The 24270-nt window shown below is 37.2% G+C and overlaps 2 protein-coding genes and 1 long non-coding RNA gene across 3 annotated transcripts; 1 reads left to right on the forward strand and 2 right to left on the reverse strand.

Annotated features, from left to right (window-relative positions):
- The first annotated feature begins 289 nt into the window (after positions 1-289).
- Positions 290-23301, forward strand: LOC133523123 (coagulation factor IX-like). The gene is made up of 5 exons (XM_061858633.1): positions 290-365; positions 9407-9575; positions 11231-11393; positions 14370-14489; positions 22544-23301. Exons 1-5 carry the CDS (start codon positions 290-292, stop codon positions 22775-22777), a joined length of 762 nt encoding a protein of 253 aa, XP_061714617.1. The 3' UTR covers positions 22778-23301.
- Positions 12552-15080, reverse strand: LOC133522829 (uncharacterized). The gene is made up of 3 exons (XR_009800135.1): positions 14324-15080; positions 13178-13841; positions 12552-12761 (listed from the first exon to the last, which is right to left on the reverse strand). It is a non-coding gene; the product is annotated as an uncharacterized LOC133522829 (long non-coding RNA).
- LOC133522828 (glucose dehydrogenase [FAD, quinone]-like) lies at positions 15092-19561 on the reverse strand. Its single transcript, XM_061858293.1, has 3 exons — positions 19337-19561; positions 18041-18171; positions 15092-17895 (listed from the first exon to the last, which is right to left on the reverse strand). The coding sequence occupies exons 1-3, from the start codon at positions 19500-19502 to the stop codon at positions 16327-16329; spliced, it is 1866 nt and encodes a 621-aa protein (XP_061714277.1). The 5' UTR covers positions 19503-19561; the 3' UTR covers positions 15092-16326.
- Positions 23302-24270: the final 969 nt, after the last annotated feature.

Below are 24270 nucleotides of genomic sequence, written 5' to 3' on the forward strand. Positions count from 1 at the left end.
AGAGGGGCCCTCACCATAGAGACTTCGGAAAATTTACCATTTTTTTGGCAAATAATATGAGGCAAGGGGGCCTCTACTCCTTTGTTACCCCGAGGCCTCCAGACCTCTAAATCCGGCATTGAGCACGACTATTTTCTATGACAAATAAATATGTGATAAATACATTGATATAAGTAGTTCATTACGGTTAGAGCGTATTCAAAAAAGGTTCACTCGTCACTTAGCTTTTCAGGCACGTGTTATGGCTAAAAGATCAATATCCTATCAAAGGAAACTGCAATATTTCAAGATGGATTCCCTAGAAGATCGACGGACGCTCCTAGATGCAACTTTTTTGCACAAGTTAGTGAACCACAAAATAGATTGTACACAACTTCTGACATTGTTGAACTTTCGTGCTCCATCCCGTTTCCCCCGTAATGCTATCACCCCTCTTTACGCCCCGCTTAGAAGATCAGTTTCAGGCACTAACTCTCCAATATGCAGGTTATGTAAAATTGCTAATGGCTGCTGTGACAAGGCGGATATGCACTATGACCCGCTAAATCAATTTATAAAATCTGTCCAAAAATATTTTTTTAAACATAAGTAATTAGAATTTAAGTTAAAATTTTGGTAGTAAGTAAGTAAGTAAGTAAGTAAATATTCTTTATTTATTTATTTAGTTCTATAGTTGTTTACTTATATTTGTTTCGCATGCCGTGTTTACCTGTAAGTAATTGTGACACCACTCCTTACATGTATTAGCTTGTACGTTTTGAATGTATCGATGTCAACAATTATTGGTGAACCTTAAATAAATAAAATAAAATAAATAAAATAGTAACATAAGCGACAATATACACCGTGTTTTTATTGAATTTCGTTAACTTCGGGGTATCGGTAAGTACGTTTAAGGAAACTAAATGGCATAGTTAATTTACAAAAAAAAGATTTTTTTTTTGTTTTTTTTTTTTACTATTTTTATTTTTATAAAAAGTAACTAAACGTTGCATATAGCGTTGTTGTAACACGGGCATTACGTTTAACTCAACCAAACAATTGAAAACTGTGACATATCAATGTCATTTCGAACGTCGATCGTCTGAGATAGTACTTACGTTTAGTAGCAAATGTATGAACTCGCACTAAACACTAATCAATAAGTAAACAGGCCCTAAGGCAACTGTACACGCTCGTAAGGGCCTTATAAGATAAAAATTAATGATTGATTATCTCCGAAATGGAGTTAATTACAATATCGGTGTCTTTGAGAAAGTTACTTAATTTAAGCTCAGGAATGCACCCTCGAAATTAAAACAAATAAAAAAAAACACGGTGTATATATTGTCGCTTATGTTATTATGTGACTAGAAACAATGGTTTTGCTGTACCTACAACTAAGCATAAATAAGTATCCCACCAAAAACATTTTCATGCAAAATGTTGCCAAGACGAGATTATATTATGGCTTGAACTATCAAAAAGTTATCAGATATCATATATGTAGAGCCAAGCTTCTAAGTATACAACAAGCCCTTACTTCACAAACTCTACACCTTAGTCAAAATAGGTGGCTTCGTCGTTTCGTTACTATGAGAACTACTATAGGTTTAACAGAAAAGTAATGAACTGTGAATAACTTTTTCAGTATTTTTTTTTTCAATATTATGGTACCATCGAGCTGATCTGTTGATGGAGACAGCAGGTGGCTATAGAAACTGTGTGATAAAACAACGCAAATTAATTTTATTTGAGTTTGAAATGATTATCTCGATGAGCACTTAGGAACTTACTAGTTGCCTATTCAAAGAAAAGTAGAGTCAGCGATGAAATCATGTATCAAAAATGTAATTACTGACAAAAAACTTGTTTATACATTTGTAGTCTGCCTTTTTCGCGCTCATAAAAGTGATTATACATATATTTTTAATACACTCTTGGACACTTCAATTATCGCGTAAGCGTCTATGTAGTTCTGTGATGCATTCTTATACAGCCAAGTTTGTGCAAATTTAGCGTTGTCAGACTCATAGGATACGGACTCCCAAAGCTAACTAGAAAAGTGTATGTTATTAGGGTTCCGTACCTCAAAAGGAAAAAACGTTACCTTTATAGGATCACTCGCGTGCGTCCGTTCTTTTGTCCTTCTGTCACAGCCTATTTGCTCCGAAACTACTGGACCATTGACGTTGAAATTTAGTACAAATGTAAGTTTGTGACCTAAAGACGGACATATATATATATATGTAACGCCATCAAATACATTTTAAACATAAGGGCCATTTTTGAGGGTAAATTAAAAAACAAAGTTTTGAACACTATATATTGTGTTATATGTGAAACAAAAGGGTTCATTGTGAGAATCTCAAATATATATTCTTTGTAATTTTGGAATAAATAGTTAAGAAGTTATTAAAAGAAACAGGAAAAAAATTACCATTCCTGCCCCATTATCTCCTGGATCTAAAATATTGAAAAAAAATACACAAAATAGTTCTTTACCGAAAAATGTCCGGAAAACCTATTAGAAAACTACAGTCAAGCGTGAGTCGGATTTAAGAACAAAAGTGCGATTTGGCTGTTTTAGGGTCACTACCGCAATGGTATACGTGAAACGTGGTGTAGACAGCTATTGCAAAGGCCGAAGGCCCGAAACGTTCCGAAGAGGAATACCTACTCGGAAGGCGAGTGCTCAGACAAAAAACAATAGTACAAGTGTCTGAATTCTATGAACGCACGCCGAGCTCCGCGCAGCTCCTTAGCGGAGTCCATACCATGTTTGTCGGTAGGTATATTAGTAAAAATTCAATGCGTTTATTTGCCGTCGTATTTTTAAAAGAGCTATTTTTACGAATTTCCGAACTATCCATAGCGCGCAAGTGTGGAAATGAGACTGAGTTATTTCCAGCCCCTTATCCAGAGAACTTCATTTCAAAATATAAAATAATTCAAGACGATCCTTGAATTATTTCTTATTCTTCATGGCTTAAAGTTTTTAGCTTCAAGCCAAATTTTACCCAAATCGATTCAAATGTTTAGCCGTGAAAAGGTAACAAAGAGACATACATAATTCATTCCACGTTTATTATTTCCCATTACTACAGTTGTAAGGTGATTTATAAACATAAATAAAACTATAATCGCACGATTTTTTTATTTTCATTAAGTAAGATCTATCAAATGACATCACTATCCTAAATACGTCCATGGACTGATGAGATCACTAATTGTATGTAAAAAAGGGTTATTTTAACTCTGAACGTGTTGTTTGTAGCCGAAAATGAGCGCCATCTCTGTCAGCGATACATTCAATCTCAAGAAATGACTCATTTTCTAAACATCCATATATAAACTATGAAAATAGTTTTATAGTTACATCTGACCCGACCCATTCGGTTTTTTAAGACATTCCACGTACAATGTACATCGTTAAAAATTGTGTGATGTACGGAACCCTTGAAACGCGAGTCCGACTCGCACTTGGCCTATTTTATTACCTACAAATCAACCAAAAACATCACTTATAGAATATAAAATCTTCGTGCCGTCTTTCATGTATATATAAGTTACTCTATGGTATCGCCACCTGGGTGCGTGGACAAGATGCCAACCGTTCACGCTCTGTTGCGTAGCGTAGTTATCTCTCTTTGTCTCTGTTCCTCATTAGTGCGACAGAGACCGTTGCGTTTCGTTCGCTACGGAGCGTTAAGAGCCCTTAATCCTTGGAGCGTTCTCCGATTTCACGAAATAACGCTCGATAGATGGCGTTGGCGCTCGGTACGCGAGCGCCGGCAACGCGACGCACGTTTCAATGCAGACTAGAATAATCTTGATAGTTTTCAATATAATTTCAAGCAACATTAATTTTAGTGTCATATGATATCATATGGGCACTCTTTATTTTATTGTATATGCACAGTAGTTTTTTTTTTTTTTTATGTACACTACTACTAAGTGTACAGACTACAGAGTGTACTATAACCCTTGCTCTTTATTCTGTCTCTTTCACACCAATGGAAAATGAAGAAGTTACTAAATGACTGCAGGTATAAATAAAGTATATTAGTGCGATAGAGAGACAGATATTGTTTCGTTGTCGTATCGTAAACGATTGGCATGTTGGCCACACACTTGCTTAGTGCCTAGCCAAAATACCAATCGTTTGCGTATATTAGTGCGATAGAGAGTAGTGTACCATCGATCTAGATGAAGTCAGGGGTCTCATGATGGAGTCAGGAGTTGGTCACCATAGTTCCTAATCTACTCATTATAATTCCATCGTGTTTGGGCTCAAAAGATTTGCCCTGACGAGTACCATCGATCTAGATGAAGTCCAGGGTCTCATGATGGAGTCAGGAGTTGGTCACCATAATTCCTAATCTACTCATCATAACTCCATCGTGTTTGGGCTCAATAGATTTGCCCTCACGAGCACCATCAATCTAGATGATGTTCAGGGTCTCATGATGGAGTCAGGAGTTGGTCACTAGAACTCCTAATCTACTCATTATAATTCCATCGTGTTTGGGCTCAAAAGAATTGCCCTGACGAGTACCATCGATCTAGATGAAGTCCAGGGTCTCATGATGGAGTCAGGAGTTGGTCACCATAATTCCTAATCTACTCATCATAACTCCATCGTGTTTGGGCTCAATAGATTTGCCCTCACGAGCACCATCAATCTAGATGATGTTCAGGGTCTCATGATGGAGTCAGGAGTTGGTCACTAGAACTCCTAATCTACTCATTATAATTCCATCGTTTTTGGGCTCAAAAGATTTGCCCTGACGAGTACCATCGATCTAGATGAAGTCCAGGGTCTCATGATGGAGTCAGGAGTTGGTCACCAGAACTCTTAATCTATTTATCATAACTCCATCGTGTTTGGGCTCAATAGATTTACTCCGACAAGCACCATCAAATTACCATTATGATGAATAGATTAGGAGTTCTGGTGACCAACTACTGAGTCCATCATGAGACCCTCGACTTAATCTAGATCGATGGTATTCGTCAGGGCAAATCTTTTGAGCCCAAACACGATGGAGTTATGATGAATAGACTAGGAGTTCTGGTGATCAACTCCTGAGTCCATCATGAGACCCTGGACCTGATCTAGATTGATGGTGCTCGTCAGGGCAACTCTATTGAGCCCATACACGATGGAGTTATGATGAGTAGATTAGGAGTTCTGGTGACCAACTCCTGACTCCATCATGAAACCCTGGTCCTCATCTAGATCGATGGTGCTCGGCAGGGCAAATCTTTTGAGCCCAAACACGTTGGAATTATAATGAGTAGATTAGGAGTTCTAGTGACCAACTCCTGACTCCATCATGAGACCCTGGACTTTATCTAGATTGATGATGCTCGTCAGGGCAAATCTATTGAGCCCAAACACGATGAGGTTATGATGAGTAGATTAGGAGTTCTGGTGACCAACTCCTGACTCCATCATGAGACCCTGGGCCTCATCTAGATCGATGGTGTTCATCAGGGCAAATCTATTGAGCCCAAACACGATGGAGTTATGATGAGTAGATTAGGAGTTCTGGTAACCAGCTCCTGACTCCATCATGAGACCCTGGACTTCATCTAGATTGATGGTGCTCGTCAGGGCAACTGTATTGAACCCAAACACGATGGAGTTATGATGAGTAGATTAAGAGTTCTGGTGACCAGCTCCTGACTCCATCATGAGACCCTGGACCTCATCTAGATTGAAGGTGCTCGTCAGGGCAACTCTATTGAGCCCAAACACGATGGAGTTATGATGAGTAGAGTAGGAGTTCTGGTGACCAACTCCTGACTCCATCATGAGACCCTGGACCTCATCTAGATCGATGGTGCTCATCAGGGCAAATCTTTTGAGCCCAAACACGTTGGAATTATAATGAGTAGATTAGGAGTTCTAGTGACCAACTCCTGACTCCATCATGAGACCCTGGACTTTATCTAGATTGATGATGCTCGTCAGGGCAAATCTATTGAGCCCGAACACGATGAGGTTATGATGAGTAGTTTAGGAGTTCTGGTGACCTACTCCTGACTCCATCATGAGACCCTGAGCCTCATCTAGATCGATGGTGTTCATCAGGGCAAATCTATTGAGCCCAAACACGATGGAGTTATGATGAGTAGATTAGGAGTTCTGGTGACCAGCTCCTGACTCCATCATGAGACCCTGGACCTCATCTAGATTGATGGTGCTCGTCAGGGCAACTCTATTGAACCCAAACACGATGGAGTTATGATGAGTAGATTAGGAGTTCTGGTGACCAGCTCCTGACTCCATCATGAGACCCTGGACCTCATCTAGATTGAAGATGCTCATCAGGGCAACTCTGTTGAGCCCAAACACGATGGAATTATAATGAGTAGATTAGGAGTTCTAGTGACCAACTCCTGACTCCATCATGAGACCCTGGACCTCATCTAGATCGATGGTGTTCGTCAGGGCAAATCTTTTGAGCCCAAACACGATGGGATTATAATTAGTAGATTAGGAGTTCTGGTGACCAACTCCTGACTCCATCATGAGAACTTGGACTTCATCCGGGTCAAAAATAATAATGCAAACCCTAACGTAATTTCAAGTGAAAATGCGTTTTTCAGAAAATCGCAGCCAAATAACACTAGACCTTACTCATAGTGTTGTGTTCCTGCCGGTGAGTAAGGTTGCCAGAGCTCAACGAGGGGAGGGAGGGGGTTAGGGTCGGCAACGCGCATGTAACTCCTCTGGAGTTGCAGGCGTACATATGCGGGCCGTATGCTTGTTTGCCACCGACTTAGTATTAAAAAAAAAGTAACACTGAAAATCCATCAATAAGCGAGTCTGTTAGGCATACTGTAAAAAATGAACTTTTATTAAGATTTTCTAATCGCAGTATATAGCACTTCTCGGAACTCCGTAGCTGATTACGATCGCAACGAATGCCTGACAATCGAGCACAGGTCCGTCCTCTAAGCGCGCTCCGCGCGGACTGAGAGCGGGGCGTCGCTGCTGCGTGATTTATACGTGTTTTAAAAAAATATAAATTTACGGCAATGTAGGTCCCATAGTTACGATTTTTTTTTTATAGGTTAACATAAAGTTACAGTTTGCTATAATATTATTTTTAAAGCAAAATATGCGTACAATTTGCGGAAATAAAATATAATAAAACCCTGTTTTCGCCAAAAAAATGAAGAAAACTCGGAAGGTATTTTATCAGTTTTTTCAAATGAATCTTCGATTGTTAATCATTCCAGCCCCTCGTACGAGATATGTTGAATCAAATTGTAGTCATTCATGTACCAAATGATTCTTGTTTATAGCAAAATTGAGAACCGAAACGCCACATCTCACTGCAAAATTTGGAAAAGACTCCCAAAAAACCTCATTAAAAAAGAGGTTTCAAAGAGAAAATGAAAATTTGAACTATTGGAGCCCCTAGTTTAGGAAACGATTATTTAAGTACGTTATCAGTTTTTGAATAAATACTAATAGTTACGTCGTAATCTTGAATGAAAAAGGAAGCATTTTACAAAATACGCTCGTCTGTAGGAATAAGGACTCTTAACGATTGACATCTTGTCTGCGTACCCTGACGCGTCTTCATGACAGAATGTCATCAGAGTATTGATAGGTTATTTTCATATCATCGGGCGTTTTATTTGTAAACTATTTTATATAAAATGTTTAAATTATGTTCAGAGTGTTAGCTACAATTAGCTTAGTATCTATATTCATGCCACCGGTAGGTTCAAATTATATAAATAACGAAGATCCAGAAGATTTTACAAGTAAAAATGAAGATATCGTGTTTCGTATTGTTAACGGAAAACCTGCAAAATTAGGCACGATCCCTTACCAGGTATTACAGACTTTAGAAACAACATTAACTAACATAATCTGCCCTCATATAGGACTTATACAATAGCATATCGGCAAAGTATAAATAGAATAATCTACTACCTATATGTATAGTGCGGTTTTATAGAATAATACTTAACTATTGTATGTCTCAAATACCCATTGACCTGTTTCAGAATATCCAAGTACGGTATTGGATAGCTAATTGACAAATAAATTAACTGCCAGATAAAACTTCCTGCAAAACTTAGCACTATATCTACCAGGTCAGTTCATTTAAAGATTGTGAAACGCCAACTATGACTATATTCGTCAGATAAGTGGCTAGAAGCTTATTCAGGACTTTACTTGGACATTGTAATACAGGCCCTTAGTTAAAATTATGTGAGATGATTTCTGGCTCGGGCCGGGGAAAAATGGGCATTGTTTCTTTTATGCAGAACCGACAGCTCCCATCTTCACGGCACGTGTTAAAGCAACAATGTCGTTAAAAATCAACTATTGCAATAATTTTAAGGTTTAAATTATAACAGCTCATTCGGGGAACAATCAACCATGCGGGTGGCAATCCGAATAAGCTGTTTTATGAGTTGTAACCGTATCAGTAGGATGGTAAAATTGGTTTTTAAACGGGCTTGGTCCCGTTTAATTATAACGGGGTTATTCGTAAAAACAGCAGCAGGAGTAGGTACACACTGCATAAAGGAAACCGTACATTTTGTTTAATAGATTAGGGGTTTGAGCTCATGAAATCGCCTCAGAAAATTCCAACTACATATGTTTAACGCCTGATATTTAAGAGTTTTCTTTATCAATTTTCTTAAAAATTAAGGAGCTCAATGAGGGGTGTTAGGGTCGGCAACGCGCAAGTAACACCTCTGAGTTGCAGGCGTCCATAGGCTACGGTAAGGTGGGCCATATGCTTGTTGGGTATAGTATCCTTAAAAGATAGACATACACTATCGCCATTTTTTTCGTAGAACAATGAAAGAGAGACGATGCCACCATACACTGTTGTTAATATCTTAAGCGGATTCGGCAGCGTTTTCGATTTAAAACATTTGCAAATATCGTCATATTTCAACCAATTTTCACAAAACCTAAACAGATTATATTCCTTAAACTTCCTTAAGAATCACTCTATTGATTGGTAAAAACCGCATAAAAATCCGTTCAGTAGTTTTCACTGAAATTATTACGATTTCCTTACTTCTCGCTTAATAGTTGTGACAAAATACGGCCTATAGTTGCAACCGTCGCCGTTGCAAGACGCTGTCGTCGTGCACGGTCCCATCGTGCGTGTACTGTATTTTGTGGAAGTCCGGGGGAAACCAGAGGCGATGACAACGGACTAATCAGTGGAGGACTACCGTCTAAAACTACCAACAAATGCCGACTTCGCCTTAGCTCCGTCGCTATCAGCATTCGACCGCGTGCGCCCCGGCGGGCGGCCTGTAAGCCGCTGACATTCTGGGTGCCAATTTATAAGATATCACACCGATATCTGGAAATAATATATATAATATCACTGACTTTTGACACTGACAGATCGGTGTGAAATCTTATAAGCATTGTTCGCATCGGGACATGTTATTTTCAAGGTATCGCTGAAAATACCCATCGGTAAAAGCCAATACATGAGCTTTTGTGGCGGTTCTGTGATGGCGGAAAACAAGGTTCTGACAGCGGCGCATTGTTTAACAGAGGACGGAAATTTCTGCGAAAAACTTTTTAAGAAGTAAGAATTGATATAATATTGGAACATACCAAAAAGCTCGGCATCAGATCATCGAAACCTCAATTTTATTCTTATTTTTTTAGGAAACTTTATGCTCTTTCTGCTTAACGCTCACTTATCACTATCAGCATCGGAACAATATCGCACCGCCGCGGCACAAACTAAGCGATGCGTTGAAACGCCGCCTTTACCGCCCGCGATTCCCAAGTGCCGCCTGTGTCACACAATAGTACATTGTGCAACGAGGGGGGTAAGTGAAATTTTGGATACGAGGGTGGTAATTAAAGCCCCGAGTTTGCAATATTCTTACCCCCGGAGTTACATACAATGTTTTTCATCACACTTGCGAAGAAAAAAACTAAATTTTAAGAGAAATGATTCTTAAATACGGTGACATATCAAACATTCGTCCGCCATTTTGTAATTTCTTGGCAGGTGAGACATCGAAGGCACAGACCTATTCGGCATTCAGCCACGATTGAAAATTATGTAAAAATACTTTAAACGGCTGTTAAATTAATCAAATTAAATAATTTTAAACATAAACAAAAATATTAAATTATAAACGTGAGTATTTTAAAAGTAAAACTCATTTATGCTAATACTTGGTTTGTATGAATAAGTGACATAGTTTAAAAAAAAACTTAATAGCTTATTTTTTTCACAATCCATAACTCCCGTGGGAACAAAATAAGCCTTTGTCCTTCAGCACACCTGCATGAAATAAGATCTTTTTCGAGCAAGTCTGATGAAAAGTCATGCTCTCTAGCAACTCCACATTCCATTTTGGCATTTTTTATTCCCTGGGGATTTGTACACAATTGATATTCTAATTTGTCCTTAATTGAAAAAAAATTTACCTCCTTAGTTTGGAAGTATAAGCCGAATAAAATTGGGGTTTCTGTAGATCGTCCTTTCAGCAACCTCTATCAAATTCCAGCATAGGTAGTTACTTTCCCCGCAAGTGAGAGACTAAAAATAATTGTACTTACGATATTATTCTTAAATATTGTTAGTATTGTATTGTTATTGAATAAAAATGATGATGATGATGATGTTTAATACCTGTATCATTATACCACGACCTACGTACCTACTGCCATAATAGGGCAAGCGAGTTGTATAGGAAGTAAGTTACGCCGACGTTAGCGAATTTGTGAGATTGACACTGATAAGGCAGTCGTGGTAAGGCTACTGAAAGAAACTTTCTGTCTAATATATAGATTTTTTACATAATTTGATGTAGGTATATTAACCATAGCTATGCCCCTACTTTTGAATATTATCGTTTTTTTTATTATTATAAAAATTATGTGCGAAAAACGGATTTCATAAAAATTGTTAAACGCTCCTAACTCTTATAATAATTTAAAATTCGAAAAAAGTCTAAAGTAGGGGCATAGTTGTGGTTGATGTACAGCAAATTGTGTAAATATTTTCAATAATGTTAATATCCAGAGAGGAAAATAAGGGCTACTTTGGAATGAACAGGCGATTTCGCGCGGGTCCTCCACTTTCGTTTAAATCGCTTCCGTTACGTTACGTATGGTTGATGACTAGTAGACGGTGAGTGGATTAGTAGGGTGAAAAATATTTCTAGAATAATTATAATATTATAATAATATATTGCCTTGATATATAATTTATTGGTACAGATATAAAACAAAAAGCTTAATGAAGTTATATGTCGTGGCTGGGACCTTACGGAACCTTGCAAGATACCAAAGAGATGAGCAAGGTACTGAGCAATGGAGAAAAATGACAAAAGTCAGCATACCCAGGCGTTACTGGTTTCCTCAAAACGACATTTGCGTAGTAGTAAGTAGCTAAATAAATTATATATGTAGTACCTAAATATCATCAATTCCGTTTGTTAGTCGTATACCTCGAAATCAATAAATCCTTGTAGCTTTTCACCTATTCGCGTTTCGCCGTGATAGCGTATTTTGTTGTAGCGTGTAATATCGGTGGTATATTTTGTTACTCGCATATATTTTTAATAGATTTTTACAACAGTAGCAAATTTTGATGTAACATGTATTATCAATAGCCTATTTAGTTAGCCGCATATATTTTCAATAGATGTTTACAACAGTAGCAAATTTTGATGTATAGCATGTTTTATCAATAGGCTATTTAGTTAGCCGTAAATATTATTAGTCGCATTTTACCTGGTAATATTGTTGTAGTGTATTGTATTAATCGTAAAAAAAATGGCTATATCACTGGGATATAATAAACCTACGGTCGCTTATTGACATCATTGTTACAGCTATACATTAATTAGCTTTGGAGAATTTGTTGCTTAGGAAATCTACCTTTAATGCGAACACGCGATGCTTTAATGATTTGGGAAAGGAGTTGTCGAAATTTATACAATTTAAGCATATCACACTCATAACCAGGAGATAAACTACAAGTGCGAAATGCATTTACAAAACAAAACTATAGAGGTATATGCTTAAAGGAAATATCGCGATATGTAATAACACATTACAAACAAATGTCTATCGAGGTGAAAAGCGACTACAGTGAGGAAAGACAGGAAAGTAAATATACTATGAATTTTATACATCATTGCAATTGGCGACCAGAAATCATACTACAAGAAAAAAAATCTGTTCAGAAATTTTGAGATCGCGGCGAAACGCGAATAGGTGAAAAGCTACAAGGATTTTTTGATTTCGAGGTATACGACTAACAAACGATCAATTCTACTAGCCAACTTAAGGAAACTATTAGGAACAACTTACTTTGCCACTATATAGATAAAATGCAATTTTCTCGTCAATTTTTGAACAATCAAGAGAGCCTTTACGAGCTGCCGCGTAGCCAACTTGGCAATCGTTAACGCTTCGTAGCGAGCGAAACGCAACCGTCATTGTCGCACTAATATGGAAGAGTGATACAGAGAGATGACAACGCTATGTTACGGAGCGTTAACGATTGGCATGCTGGCTACGCGGGCGGGTTGGCTAGAAAGTAACCAATACATGCGAGAATTAGTTCGAAAACAAGAATCCATTTATTGAGCTCACATTTGAAACATTACATTTTTAGTTCATATCACGACTAGTCTTCTCTTCTTCCTTGTCATATCCTCATGACTGAGGGACGTAATGACTGTGGACACTCTTCACCAGTGCTCTCCAAGCCGCTCTATCTAGGGTCCGGTGCAATGCTAGCCTGAAATGTGGTTTTTGTCTCTGAAGTTATTCTGTCCGCCCAACGCATGGCCATACGTCCATCCCTACGCTTCTTTGGCATGCGGTCAGTGATTATGAGCTTTTCCAGACTATCTGGACCTGTCCTGCTCAGATGGCCGAAGAAACCAAATCTTTATTTATGAATTACTTTTGTCAACAAACTTTAGAATAGAAAAAAATAACACAAATGAAACTTCTACATAAACTAATTCCAATACTTAAAGTAAACTTGAAAAAAAACCGTGAAAAAAAAACAGTCTTTGCAAGAGGCACCTAGTAGCGGAAGAACTACATTTTGAACCCCTAGCACCGGACAGTTTAAAAACATTTGACACCGATCACAAATACAAGCTTCTGAACATTCTGAAATGTTAAGCATAGGCTTAGTGCGCCTACCCATGGCAACTGGAGCTCTGTATGCTTCAACCAATTGCTACTGTTTTTCCTCCTTTTTTAACTTTACTCTTCACTAGTTTATTTAGTTTTCCCTTAACTACACCTTTTTCTTTACTTTTTGTATCGTTAGCTTGCTTTCCTTTATATATCAAATTTTCACTTCTTTCATTCCTTCTTTTTCGAACTTGTTTCTTCTTCTCTTTCATTTTTATTTGCCCGTTCTTCTAACTGAAACATTGTAGGTACAACATAAATAAATAAACCTTCAATTCCCAGCGTTACGGGACTATTTCTTGTCCGGTACTGAGGGTCAGAAAATCATCACAATTGTTAATTGTATACCTCAACTATTTAAATAAAAATAAATAACTTTTATAGATAACGATACTACAGTAAATAGTAAAGTATATTAAAAATAGACAAAACCAGCTGAACACAAAAAACAAGCCAAAACACTCACCCGAATCGTATGCAACGCAGTGCGCTCCCTACAATAACATCAAAAAAACGCTCCCGCTGTCGCTGGGCGCGTTACATGCAAAGCGCATCCCGTTTCTCGACATTGGTACTATACATCCGCCGCGCCCCTTATTCTTGAATTGCTCGCGTTCGTTGTTGAGATAGTTCGTGTGTCTAGATGCCGTTCGGCGTTACGGGACTTCCCCTAATATAAATGAACTAATCAGTCTCAAAACTCAGCTATCTTCTACTAGAAAATCACCGTGTTACTTCTTTATCAACCGCCTAAAATATCAACCTATCTAGGTAGGCCTGTAATACCTACTTTAATCACTACTAACCAAATATATTGCTTTTTGGCGGTGGACCGGCGGTTCCTCTAGGTCCGCAAGCGTCAAATAGTGTGGACATGAAAAAAAGGAACTTTAAGTATAACAAAATTCAGGACTGTTCCAGTGATTTTCTAATTCCAGTGTGCTATAGGTAAATAATCATGTTATTAAGCACTATGCTTATACAAATTCCATTTTTTTACAATATAATTTAATAAATTAATACCTAATCCATTAAACTGCGCACTAAAAAGCTACAAAAAATGTAACTATCGTAACATCCTCCTTATTTTTAATCAAATTCAAATGTATTAACTGTATAAAGGTAAGTTATTAATTTGCAAAAACAGAACACCTTACGGAAAATTTGCATCATCAGCTTATGAGTTTTTTTTTTACAGTTTACAGATGCTCCATTTGTGTATAACGATTATGTGAAGCCTCTGCCCCTAGCCTCGCGTAGGTGGGATTATGGATCTATGGACTGTGTTGCATCGGGCTGGGGGAAAATAAATGAGCAAGTAAGTTTAATGTTGGACAATTAAGTTTATTTATTTAGATCAAATAGATTAGTTATTTACTATACAAGTGCGAAAAATCAGAAATTCGAAACGAGTGGCGATAAATTAAAACACGACCGAAGGGAGTATTTTAAATCGACACGAGTTGCGAATTACCTATTCGCACATGTATCATACAACGTTTTACAGTACATATGGCCCTTTAATAGTTCTACAGAGTAACGTAATATGCTAATTTTCTCACTAGTGCTATAAAGTAGCACCATATGTACTGTAAATAAATATACTTAACTAGTTTCGCCCGCTACACTCTAAGAAACCAGAGACGAAGAGGTCATCGGGATAGGCCAATTGAACAGTTTATTATGCTTTAGGCGATTCGAATCTTAGGTACAGTATACAATTCTGGGGAGCTGCTTACAATTATAATATAAAAAAAAAAAAAAAACGACTAAAAAGGATATAATAACATATTATCCTATTTAGGTAAGTATATGCGTTATCTTATCAACTGATATGTTTGGAGTCGGTGCTAAGCCAAATAGTTACAATACTGGTCAATAATAATCCCAACACTTAATGGACAGCTTTCTCACTGAACCTCACTAGGGTTGGATATCGGTACGATAGTGTGTTGACGCCTTTGATGTTTGGTTTGGTACCGACTTCAAACAGATCAGGTGCAAATAAACTTGATAATCATTTGTTTTATCCTTTTTGAAGTTAGGTTTCCTATTTTGTTAATTTAATTATTGTTTTCTAGATATCGCCATCATTCTTAATTCATTTTTATTTAATTTTTTAATTATTCGATATTTACGTTTATTTATATTTTTGTGTCTAGATTAAAGTTTTTTAAATCACAATGTAATATTGGTATGAAATAAATTATGAATGAACCCACAATCTTAACAGACAATGGTTAATTACGAATATGATATATCGTAACAATAAAAACTCACATTCTGCCATATGAGATGAGGTCATATTCAAAATTTACAAGTATTTCTTTACAGTATTATTCAGACATATTGTTGTGGGCTTACCTACGCCTGATACCTAGTTCCCGGTGTTCAGGCATACATAAAGCAAACATGGGCAAGTTCATATGCACTGAATCTGACGTAACGGAAATATTAGAGGTAAGAACCTTTTAATACTCGTATATGCACTCAGGTACATTTTCAGTATAAAATATGTAAATTTGTATTAAGTACTCGTATTATTTAGTTTTTTTACAGTCAAAAGATTTCATTTGTGACCCATTACGTACCTTGTCACAGTGACAAACAAAATGAAAGTCGCTAGATACCTCATACTATTGTGACAACATGAAAGTCGCTAGAGACCTCATACTATTGTCACTGTGATAACCTGAAATTCGCTAGAGGCCTCATACTATTGTCACTGTGACAAAATGAAAGTCGCTAGAGACCTCATACTATTTTCACTGTGACAAGATGAAAGTCGCTAGAGACCTCGTACTATTGTCACTGTGACAACATGAAAGTCGCTAGAGACTTCATACTATTTTCACTGTGACAAGGTACGAAATGAGGCACAAATTAAATCTTTTGACTGTACAAGTGTACATTAATGACGAGACCCACGGCGCGATTCAAACTTTAAGATACGTCTAATATAAATAAATATTAGGTCTAGATGAATCGGATATGTTAGTCTCAAAAGTGACGTTTCTTCAAACTGAGATAATGTTTAGGGTTTTTATGACCCTCCTGCGAGGTCGTTGTAAGTAGTATAAATAGGACTCTTACATAAAATTTATGTAAATTTGGAATTTCAATATTTACCAAGGTACAAATTTATAGGTAATCTACTAAAAATTCCAAAACTGCTTTATCATATCGGAACATTTTTCGCCAATCATGATAGTAGCAGCATTTGTATTCGCTCTAACGATCCGCGGCATTATACTGGCATCCGCCACTCTCAGATTATTAATTCCATGGACTCTTAACTCAGGGCTGACGACTGATGCGGCGTCCTCATATGGACCCATTTTCACTGTTCCAACAGGATGGTATAACGTTGTAGTCAAATGCCGCGCAAGACAATCGAAGTATTCTGTACTCTTGAAGGCAAAATCTTCGCAACCGGGCAAAGGCACGTAGGCAAGGGATGCATTCAAAGCCTGCAATGTCGGTGTTTCTGCTATCTGTGACACAAATTTCATGCTCGCCACAATGGTTTGCATGTCATATGGGTCACTGAAATAATTTGCGTATATTAATGGTTTATCTTGAGGATCAGCACTTCGTAGATTTAGCATTCCGACTGAGTTTGGCTTTAGCAATACAGACCAGAACATAAGCACGGGATAATCTTCGTTTAATTTATTGATTATATTTAATGTGGACTCATCGAATTCATGAATTTTAAATACATCAACCACCTCATAAAGCTTGGGAGGAAGAACGAGGTGATGAAATTGGATATTGGGCAGCGTGTCATTTAAATCAAAAATATTTAAATATGAAATTACTTCTGTTGGTCCAAGATTGGAGTAGAACCCTGTTTGTTTGGTTAAGTACTCAGTCATCCAAATGCTGAATTCATCTTTGCCAACTTGAGGCATGTCTGTTTTGAGGGTAATGAAGTTGGAGACAACTAAATGATCCTGTAAATGAAATCCGACTGGCAAGTTTTGAACTACTGGTATGCCTAATTCCTGTAAATGTTCTTTCGGACCAATTCCAGATAACATTAATAACTGAGGTGTATTAATTGAACCAGCCGAAATTATAATTTCTTTTTGCGTAAATATATTATGTGTTTCTCCTTCTTGTTGAATTTCAATTCCTATAGCATCGTTAGTATCTGCATTGAAAATTATTTTAGAAACCAATGTTTTCTTCATTACGTACAAATTACTTCTTCCTTTGGCTGGTGTTAAGAATGCACGCGCTGTACTCTGACGACGTCCTTTATACGCAGTAGCTAATGTCTTCAAAGCCCCAACGGTATCCTTTCCAGACAGATCAAACACAGTCGATACTCCCATTTCATTATATGCGTTTAAAATAATATCACTAAAAGCATGTGATCCTGAATGTCTTGCTATGTTAAGAAGTCCATCTTCATTATGAAATTTGTCTTTTTCTTCAAGTGATACATCATCGTCGTGCAACGCCTCACTTTTTTTGAACAATGGCAATACATCTTCATAACTCCAGCCATCGTTCCCCATGTCTCTCCATTCATTGAAGTCTTCTCTGTGTCCACGAACATAAAACATAGCATTAATGCTGCTGCTTCCTCCCAGAGTCTTCCCTCTTGGCCAGTAACACTGGTTATTTTGGGAACTAAGGCAATAACTTTGTGATGGCTCTGTTCTATATTCCCAATCATTTTTCGAGTGAAATATGTTAAAGAAGGCACCTATTAGCTAAAACATAAAATAGTACAATGTTCAGACGTTTCATTGTAAATATTCAATGTAATGTAACTTATTGCTATATTTTAATAAATGACATATGCTGAGTTTCTTCATTAAACAATAATATACCCATAAATTAACTCGTAATCATTACCTCGGTATCCAAAGTGGGGTCGTCGCCTGCTTCTACTAAAAGTATTCTCCAGCCTGGATTTCTGGATAGTCTATTGGCTATAACAGAACCCGCTGAACCAGCCCCAACTATGATAAAATCAAATGTTGGATCTGAAACAATCATACTATTAACGACTAAATAATTACGTAATTGTGAAAATCCATATCGAAAAGGACCTTATGGCGGTCGGCGCTTACGCCATTATTAACGGCGCCCCAATATTAAAAATTGAAATTAAATTAACGTTTATTTCAAGCTCGTGTGGCTCAGAAAATGTTAGTTATGTTCAATAAAACTTAAAAACTATGTTAGTAACAATAAATATCTTAACTAAAATCACAATAAATCAACGTTACTAAGCTTATGAAGCCCACAACAGTGCATAATGCACGGACAGTCAATCCTGTCCGCAATCATAGTTAGGATGGTGTTGGGGCTGGCGCGCACGCGTCGTACTAGCGGTGCGGTGCGGCTCGCAGGTGCATTGCTGCTTTGAAACAGGTTACGCGCGCGTCAGTCAACATCTGTGATGTGGCGCACTGCAAAAACGCGGTAGCCCATCAACACCCGGAACGCATTATATTGAACTTGTAGGGCCTTGTACTCGTACGATTTTTTTTTAACTTTGCTCCACAGGCTGCACCTGTAAAAAGTGGTACAAAAAGCCCTGAATAGGGTTATTTTACTGTCATTAGAGTATCGTGAAAACTTGCGGGCAATCATATTAATCTGCATTACCTACTACGCCACGTAAGCGCCGAACGCCATAAGGTCCCTTTCGATATAGATTGTCACAATTTACTTTTCAAACTGCAAATACCTATCTGCATAATGCAAAATATATCACCCAATATTTTGCACTAAAATCAGCACATTTATACCGTTAAATACGACGTCTATAATAATCTACACGACGTAAGCGCCGACCGCTATAAGGTCCCTTTCGATATAGATTGTCACAATTTACTTTTCAAACTGCAAATACCTATCTGCATCATGCAAAATGTATCACTAAATCAATACATTTATACCGTTAAAGACGACGTCTATAATAATTAGCAGTGTTGGCCGAAACGTTAATGGTCAATTGCAATTAACGTTCGGCCAACACTGATAATTAGCATTAAATCTTTCTATCACCATGTTTATCCTATTGCATAACACATATAAACCATAACGAACAATATTCTATTTCCAAATTCACGTGCCTTTATACTCGTACAAGTACTTACCTATACGTACTTTCTTTTCAATAACAAAATGAGCAGTTGTTACCTGCTAGTACTTCCTCGGATCGGTCAGGTGGCCATTGCTGAGGAGTTGTTAGAGCACAATGTGCAGCGATCACAGTGTTTACGACGGACACAAACGTAAACCCACTGCTTTGCACCACTTCTGAAGCAAGCCACGGCAGAGTTTCATTGCAGGGCCAGAACTCCATAACCACAGGAAAAATGCTCTGATGTCCACTACAGAGCTCGACTTATCTTCAAATGATGATACGTGATTTATTTACCATTGTTAAATAAAGATGTCGTGAAATTGACCGTAGCTAATGATATAATCAGGGCGCATTTCGTAGTTAAGGGTATTATCTACTTACTATTAACGAACAATAATGAACACAACTTCTGGAAAAACAAAGCATGATTTGATGCGGCAAAAAATGTCATTACTGTAGTGTCTATTATGAGGGTCCTCAACATTATATGTATATTTAAGTATATTTGTTTGTTATGTTGGTATCTAACATTGAGCGTTTAACTGTCGTCTTATTGTTAGGCTATTGTTAGAAAATTATAGCCAAGCAAATCTTGTGATGAGACTGATGAGCAGACGACGGATAAAAAAAGGTTTATAAGTCAGCATTTTTGCTCTACTAAAAAAACAGCAAGCTTAGAAAAAATATAAATACATACAATAACACAATAACAATGTATTCCTGATCATATTTAAAGATTAAAATGTCCTATAAACTTTTCAGGAATTCACCTAGTTTCAGACTTAATACCAATCAAAACGCCTTTATGATGGCGATGTTGCCACTATGGGGCCTAGTCTAAATATCTTTATTGACAGATATCAAGTGACAAGTAACACTTTGCAAAAACTAGGTTTTTACGATAAAAAATTTTTGGTTGAAGAAATATAGTCACGTTGAAGAAATATTTAAATAAATCAATATAGTCAGGTAGTCTCGTTTCAACTGACACTAATTTTTGCAACGATAACTTTTTTTCAAACAAAGATTTGGGACTGCCATAGTAAAAGTTTAACAACTTAGAATTACCTATCCGGTGACACACGGCTTGCCCTTATTGGTCAAATAGGCCAATTAGCCCACCCTCTTTTAATTAGCAATCTTGAGGCCTTCTTCTAGTTACTTCATCGATTCGAAACCTGCTTTCTGCGAAAAAAAAAACACGATCGTAGGTCTGAAATGCACCTTAAAAAAATTAACATTTTTTGCACAAAAACTAAAAAAACATGAAAAATGCTTCTAGAATGCGCAATTTTACTAAGAATCGATTAGGTACTGTTTTTGTTAAAACTTACAAAAAATGAAAATTCAGAAACATGATATTCGCAATCCTGAGCCCGCACCGGAAAGCCATCTCGCTTACACTTACGCCCAATGAGAGTGAGAGAGGAACCTGAATCCACGGGACCTTAAGTGATCACGTACTTAATTGATTGTAACTAGCTTCATGGAAAACCATTGGCATTGGAGGTCGCAAATTATCGACCAACAAAATGAGATAAATACTTAGCACGATAATGTGAATAGGCACGCTCTTATACGATTTCATTTTAGGCTTCCGTACCCCAAAAGGAAAAAACTACCTACAAGTACAGGGGAATATCTGAAAATTAAGCATTTGTTTAATTGTGTGAGTGACTATATCTTTGTAAAACTTTTTATAATATGTACTCGCACTTATCCGGTTTTTTTGGGTTCATCAACCAAAAGCTTTTTTACAAGCTTTTATTTACTTTCACAGTAAGTAAGTCGGGTGACAATACAATATTATGGTACCATCGAGATGATCTGATGATGGAGACAGGAGGTGGCCATAGGAACTCTGTGATAAAACAACGTAACCTAATTGTGTTTGGAGTTTTTAGAATTGTCTAGATGAGTATTAGTTACTTGTGGAAAGAAAAGTACAGTCAGCGATAAAAGCTTATACCAAAAAAGATTATTTGCCAAAATCTTATTACCCTTCATAATGAGTAAAGTATTTTTCTTCAAATACATATATGAAATTTGTACCTACTTACTCATAGTGTCGATTATATGGTATTGGCATTCAGATAATAAAAAAACCGGCCAAGAGCATGTCGGGCCACGCTCAGTGTAGGGTTCCGTAGTTACTCTTCCGTCACAATAAGCTAAACTGGAGCTTAAAGTATAGTAAATTGTTAACCAAGGGATGAAACGGTACCTTTCACCCGAGTTAAACAAATAGGCAAATTTGCATAATTTATTTTATTTTATTCGGAAAACCAACAGCTTAAGTAAACTAAAACTAGGTTAACATAAATATGTATCAGGGAAGCCAATTACAGGTTTCCACAGACAGGATACAAAGGTAGTCATATTACAGGTTAGCACCAAATTAAAGACTTTACAAACGCCAAAACATGCTATGAGAAAAGAAAGAAGTAATTTGTTTCTTATTTCTTATTATAATCAGTACCTAATTAAAGTAAGTCTTTTTACTATGAAGGGAAAACTTTTTGCGATAACTCAAAAACAGCTGAACTGATCATGTCCGCTATAGTTTTCATTTAATGTCTTTCTTAAGCTCTACTTCCACGATTTTTTTCATATTTTTTGGACCTATGGTTCAAGCCTGTGAAATACCTACGAGTAAACCCGTAATTCCAGAATTGGTAAAATGTTTCCACGAATAGAATCATTGTCCTTCAAGATCAATAAAGGTCGTTTTATATCTACAGACATTGAGTGAGCCAGTACACTTTGTTGTTCGTCCATCTGTCCGCCTGTCTGTCTGTCAAGACCCTGTATCTCGGAAACGCGTGGTGGTATGGAGTTGAAATTAAAACCAAATACGTAGATAGTCCCTTAAAGCTGTGAAAAAATCAAACTTTTAAGTTAACTTAAATAATAGATACGGCCGTTTATGTCGCTAACGTACATTTCGACACTCTCAAGGGAATCAAAATATATAGAAATATACTTCCCGTTACCCAAGAACTATGAAATTTGGGCTAGTAATATCGTCTTAAAATACAAGTACAGGAAAAAATCCAAAAACTATAATATGTAAAAAAACCTTAAATTTTTACGGAACTCTCGTTGGGCGAGTCCGACTCTCACTTGTCCGGTTTTCTTTTATTTTTTTACTATAGGAAGAATACTCGTATTATAATTGCCTGCCACGACACGTGTCTGACACGCTCGATGTCTGTAGATATAAATCGACCCTAAAACGTTTAGTTGACCTTTTTTTCTGAATGCAGGGTGATTCAGGCGGACCTCTGGTATGCAGAGGCACTGGAGACCCGAACGACAAAGGCCAGGGAGTAATTGTCGGAGTGGCGTGCGGGTACGCGATTCGAAAGTACCGCCGCGACAGCTTCTTCACGAGGGTAACCAGTTACTTGGGCTTCCTCAGAAACGAAGCAACGACAACCACGCCTGTGTTTTGTATTGTTTTACTGTCGCAAATTATATCGAACTTTAACTGACATTTTATTTTAATTTTCCATGTAAACAACTGCTAGATTTGCATAGAGTACAGTGAAACCAAAAGACTGACAGTAAATACTTATTATATGACAAATATATATATAATATGTGATAATAGTACATTACGATACAATTGGGAGTGGTGATAAATTAAAACATGACCTAAGGAATCCGTCTTTTAGTGGGATGCAATACAAGTGCGATACAAGTGCGATAAGTAAGACATTAGCTATTCGCACGTGTATCATAGAACGCTTTACAGTACATATGGCCCTTTAAATTTTCGACATAGGTACGTATAGTGCTAAGTACCGCACTAGGGCGGCAAAGAAGCACCAATGGCAGGTACTGTGAATATATTATATTTACTACATCACAAAACGACGTAAGTTTTACGTCATCCGCACTAAAAGTTCGAGCCCTGCTAATGCCCAATGCCATGTATAATGACACCTTTAGTGACAGTAGTAAAGGTAGATATAATTTCTAAAAGGGTAAATCGAGCACTTTTATTTAATACCAAAATAGAATCGCAAAAAAAAGACGACCAGTTTATCAAGACCCCTGGTCTTTCGCTTTTAGGATTCCAAATTCCTTAACTCGCTTATTGGTACTGAAGTTTTGAAAATATATTTATATTAATTATAATAATTTTACCAAAATTCATAAATATCAGACAAATGTTACTAAAGCTGTAGCGGAATAAAAACTACAACTTCAGAAATACACGGACACAGTGCCAATGCTGACAGGTGTATTCCAAGTTGAATATACTTAGTCAGAACCCCTGGTGTCCAATTCGACAGCGTGACGTGACGTACGCGTTGCGTTCTCATTTTATATGGGATGTAAAAACAGCGCGCCAAGCGGAACGTTTTGGAAACTCAAAATCCCATAAATTCTGTCACAAAGACTTTTACTGATAAAAAAGTTACAGGTACCTGCCCTTATTATTCGTATATATAGGTTTTAAGCTTATTGAATTTTGAATTATAGTAGATACCCCTATACTGGAACTGGAACCGGTAATGGGACATAAAACCGCAAATTTTGTAAACACTGGCAACATTTTACCATAAACAAGAGTCATAGAGCTTCTTAAGTTTGATGTTTCATTAAATGCGGCCTCTTCAAGGTGATTTTGATCCCTATTTATTTATTTTTATTTTTTACATGGTTGAATCATACACAAAATAAAAGCTGGATGCTTTATCTTTCTTCAGATATTTAATTCAAGTGTATTGGACTACAAAATTACATGTTTTACCAAGTCTACTCGTTGGACGGCAATAAAAAATAAGCATGTTATGGCTCCTCTACACGATGGACCATCATAGTGGCCCACTAAGCTGGGCCAACGTGTAGAGAGGGTAGTGGTGTCGGATGGCTTATGGCTCCTCTACATGATGGCCCAGCGTAGGCCAGTCCTAGGGACGCATTTATGCGTTAGAGGGAGCAAGTGATATTGCCATCTCACTTTACCGCATAGCTG

Source organism: Cydia pomonella, chromosome 11 (assembly GCF_033807575.1).
Source record: "Cydia pomonella isolate Wapato2018A chromosome 11, ilCydPomo1, whole genome shotgun sequence".
Taxonomy (NCBI): domain Eukaryota; kingdom Metazoa; phylum Arthropoda; class Insecta; order Lepidoptera; family Tortricidae; genus Cydia; species Cydia pomonella.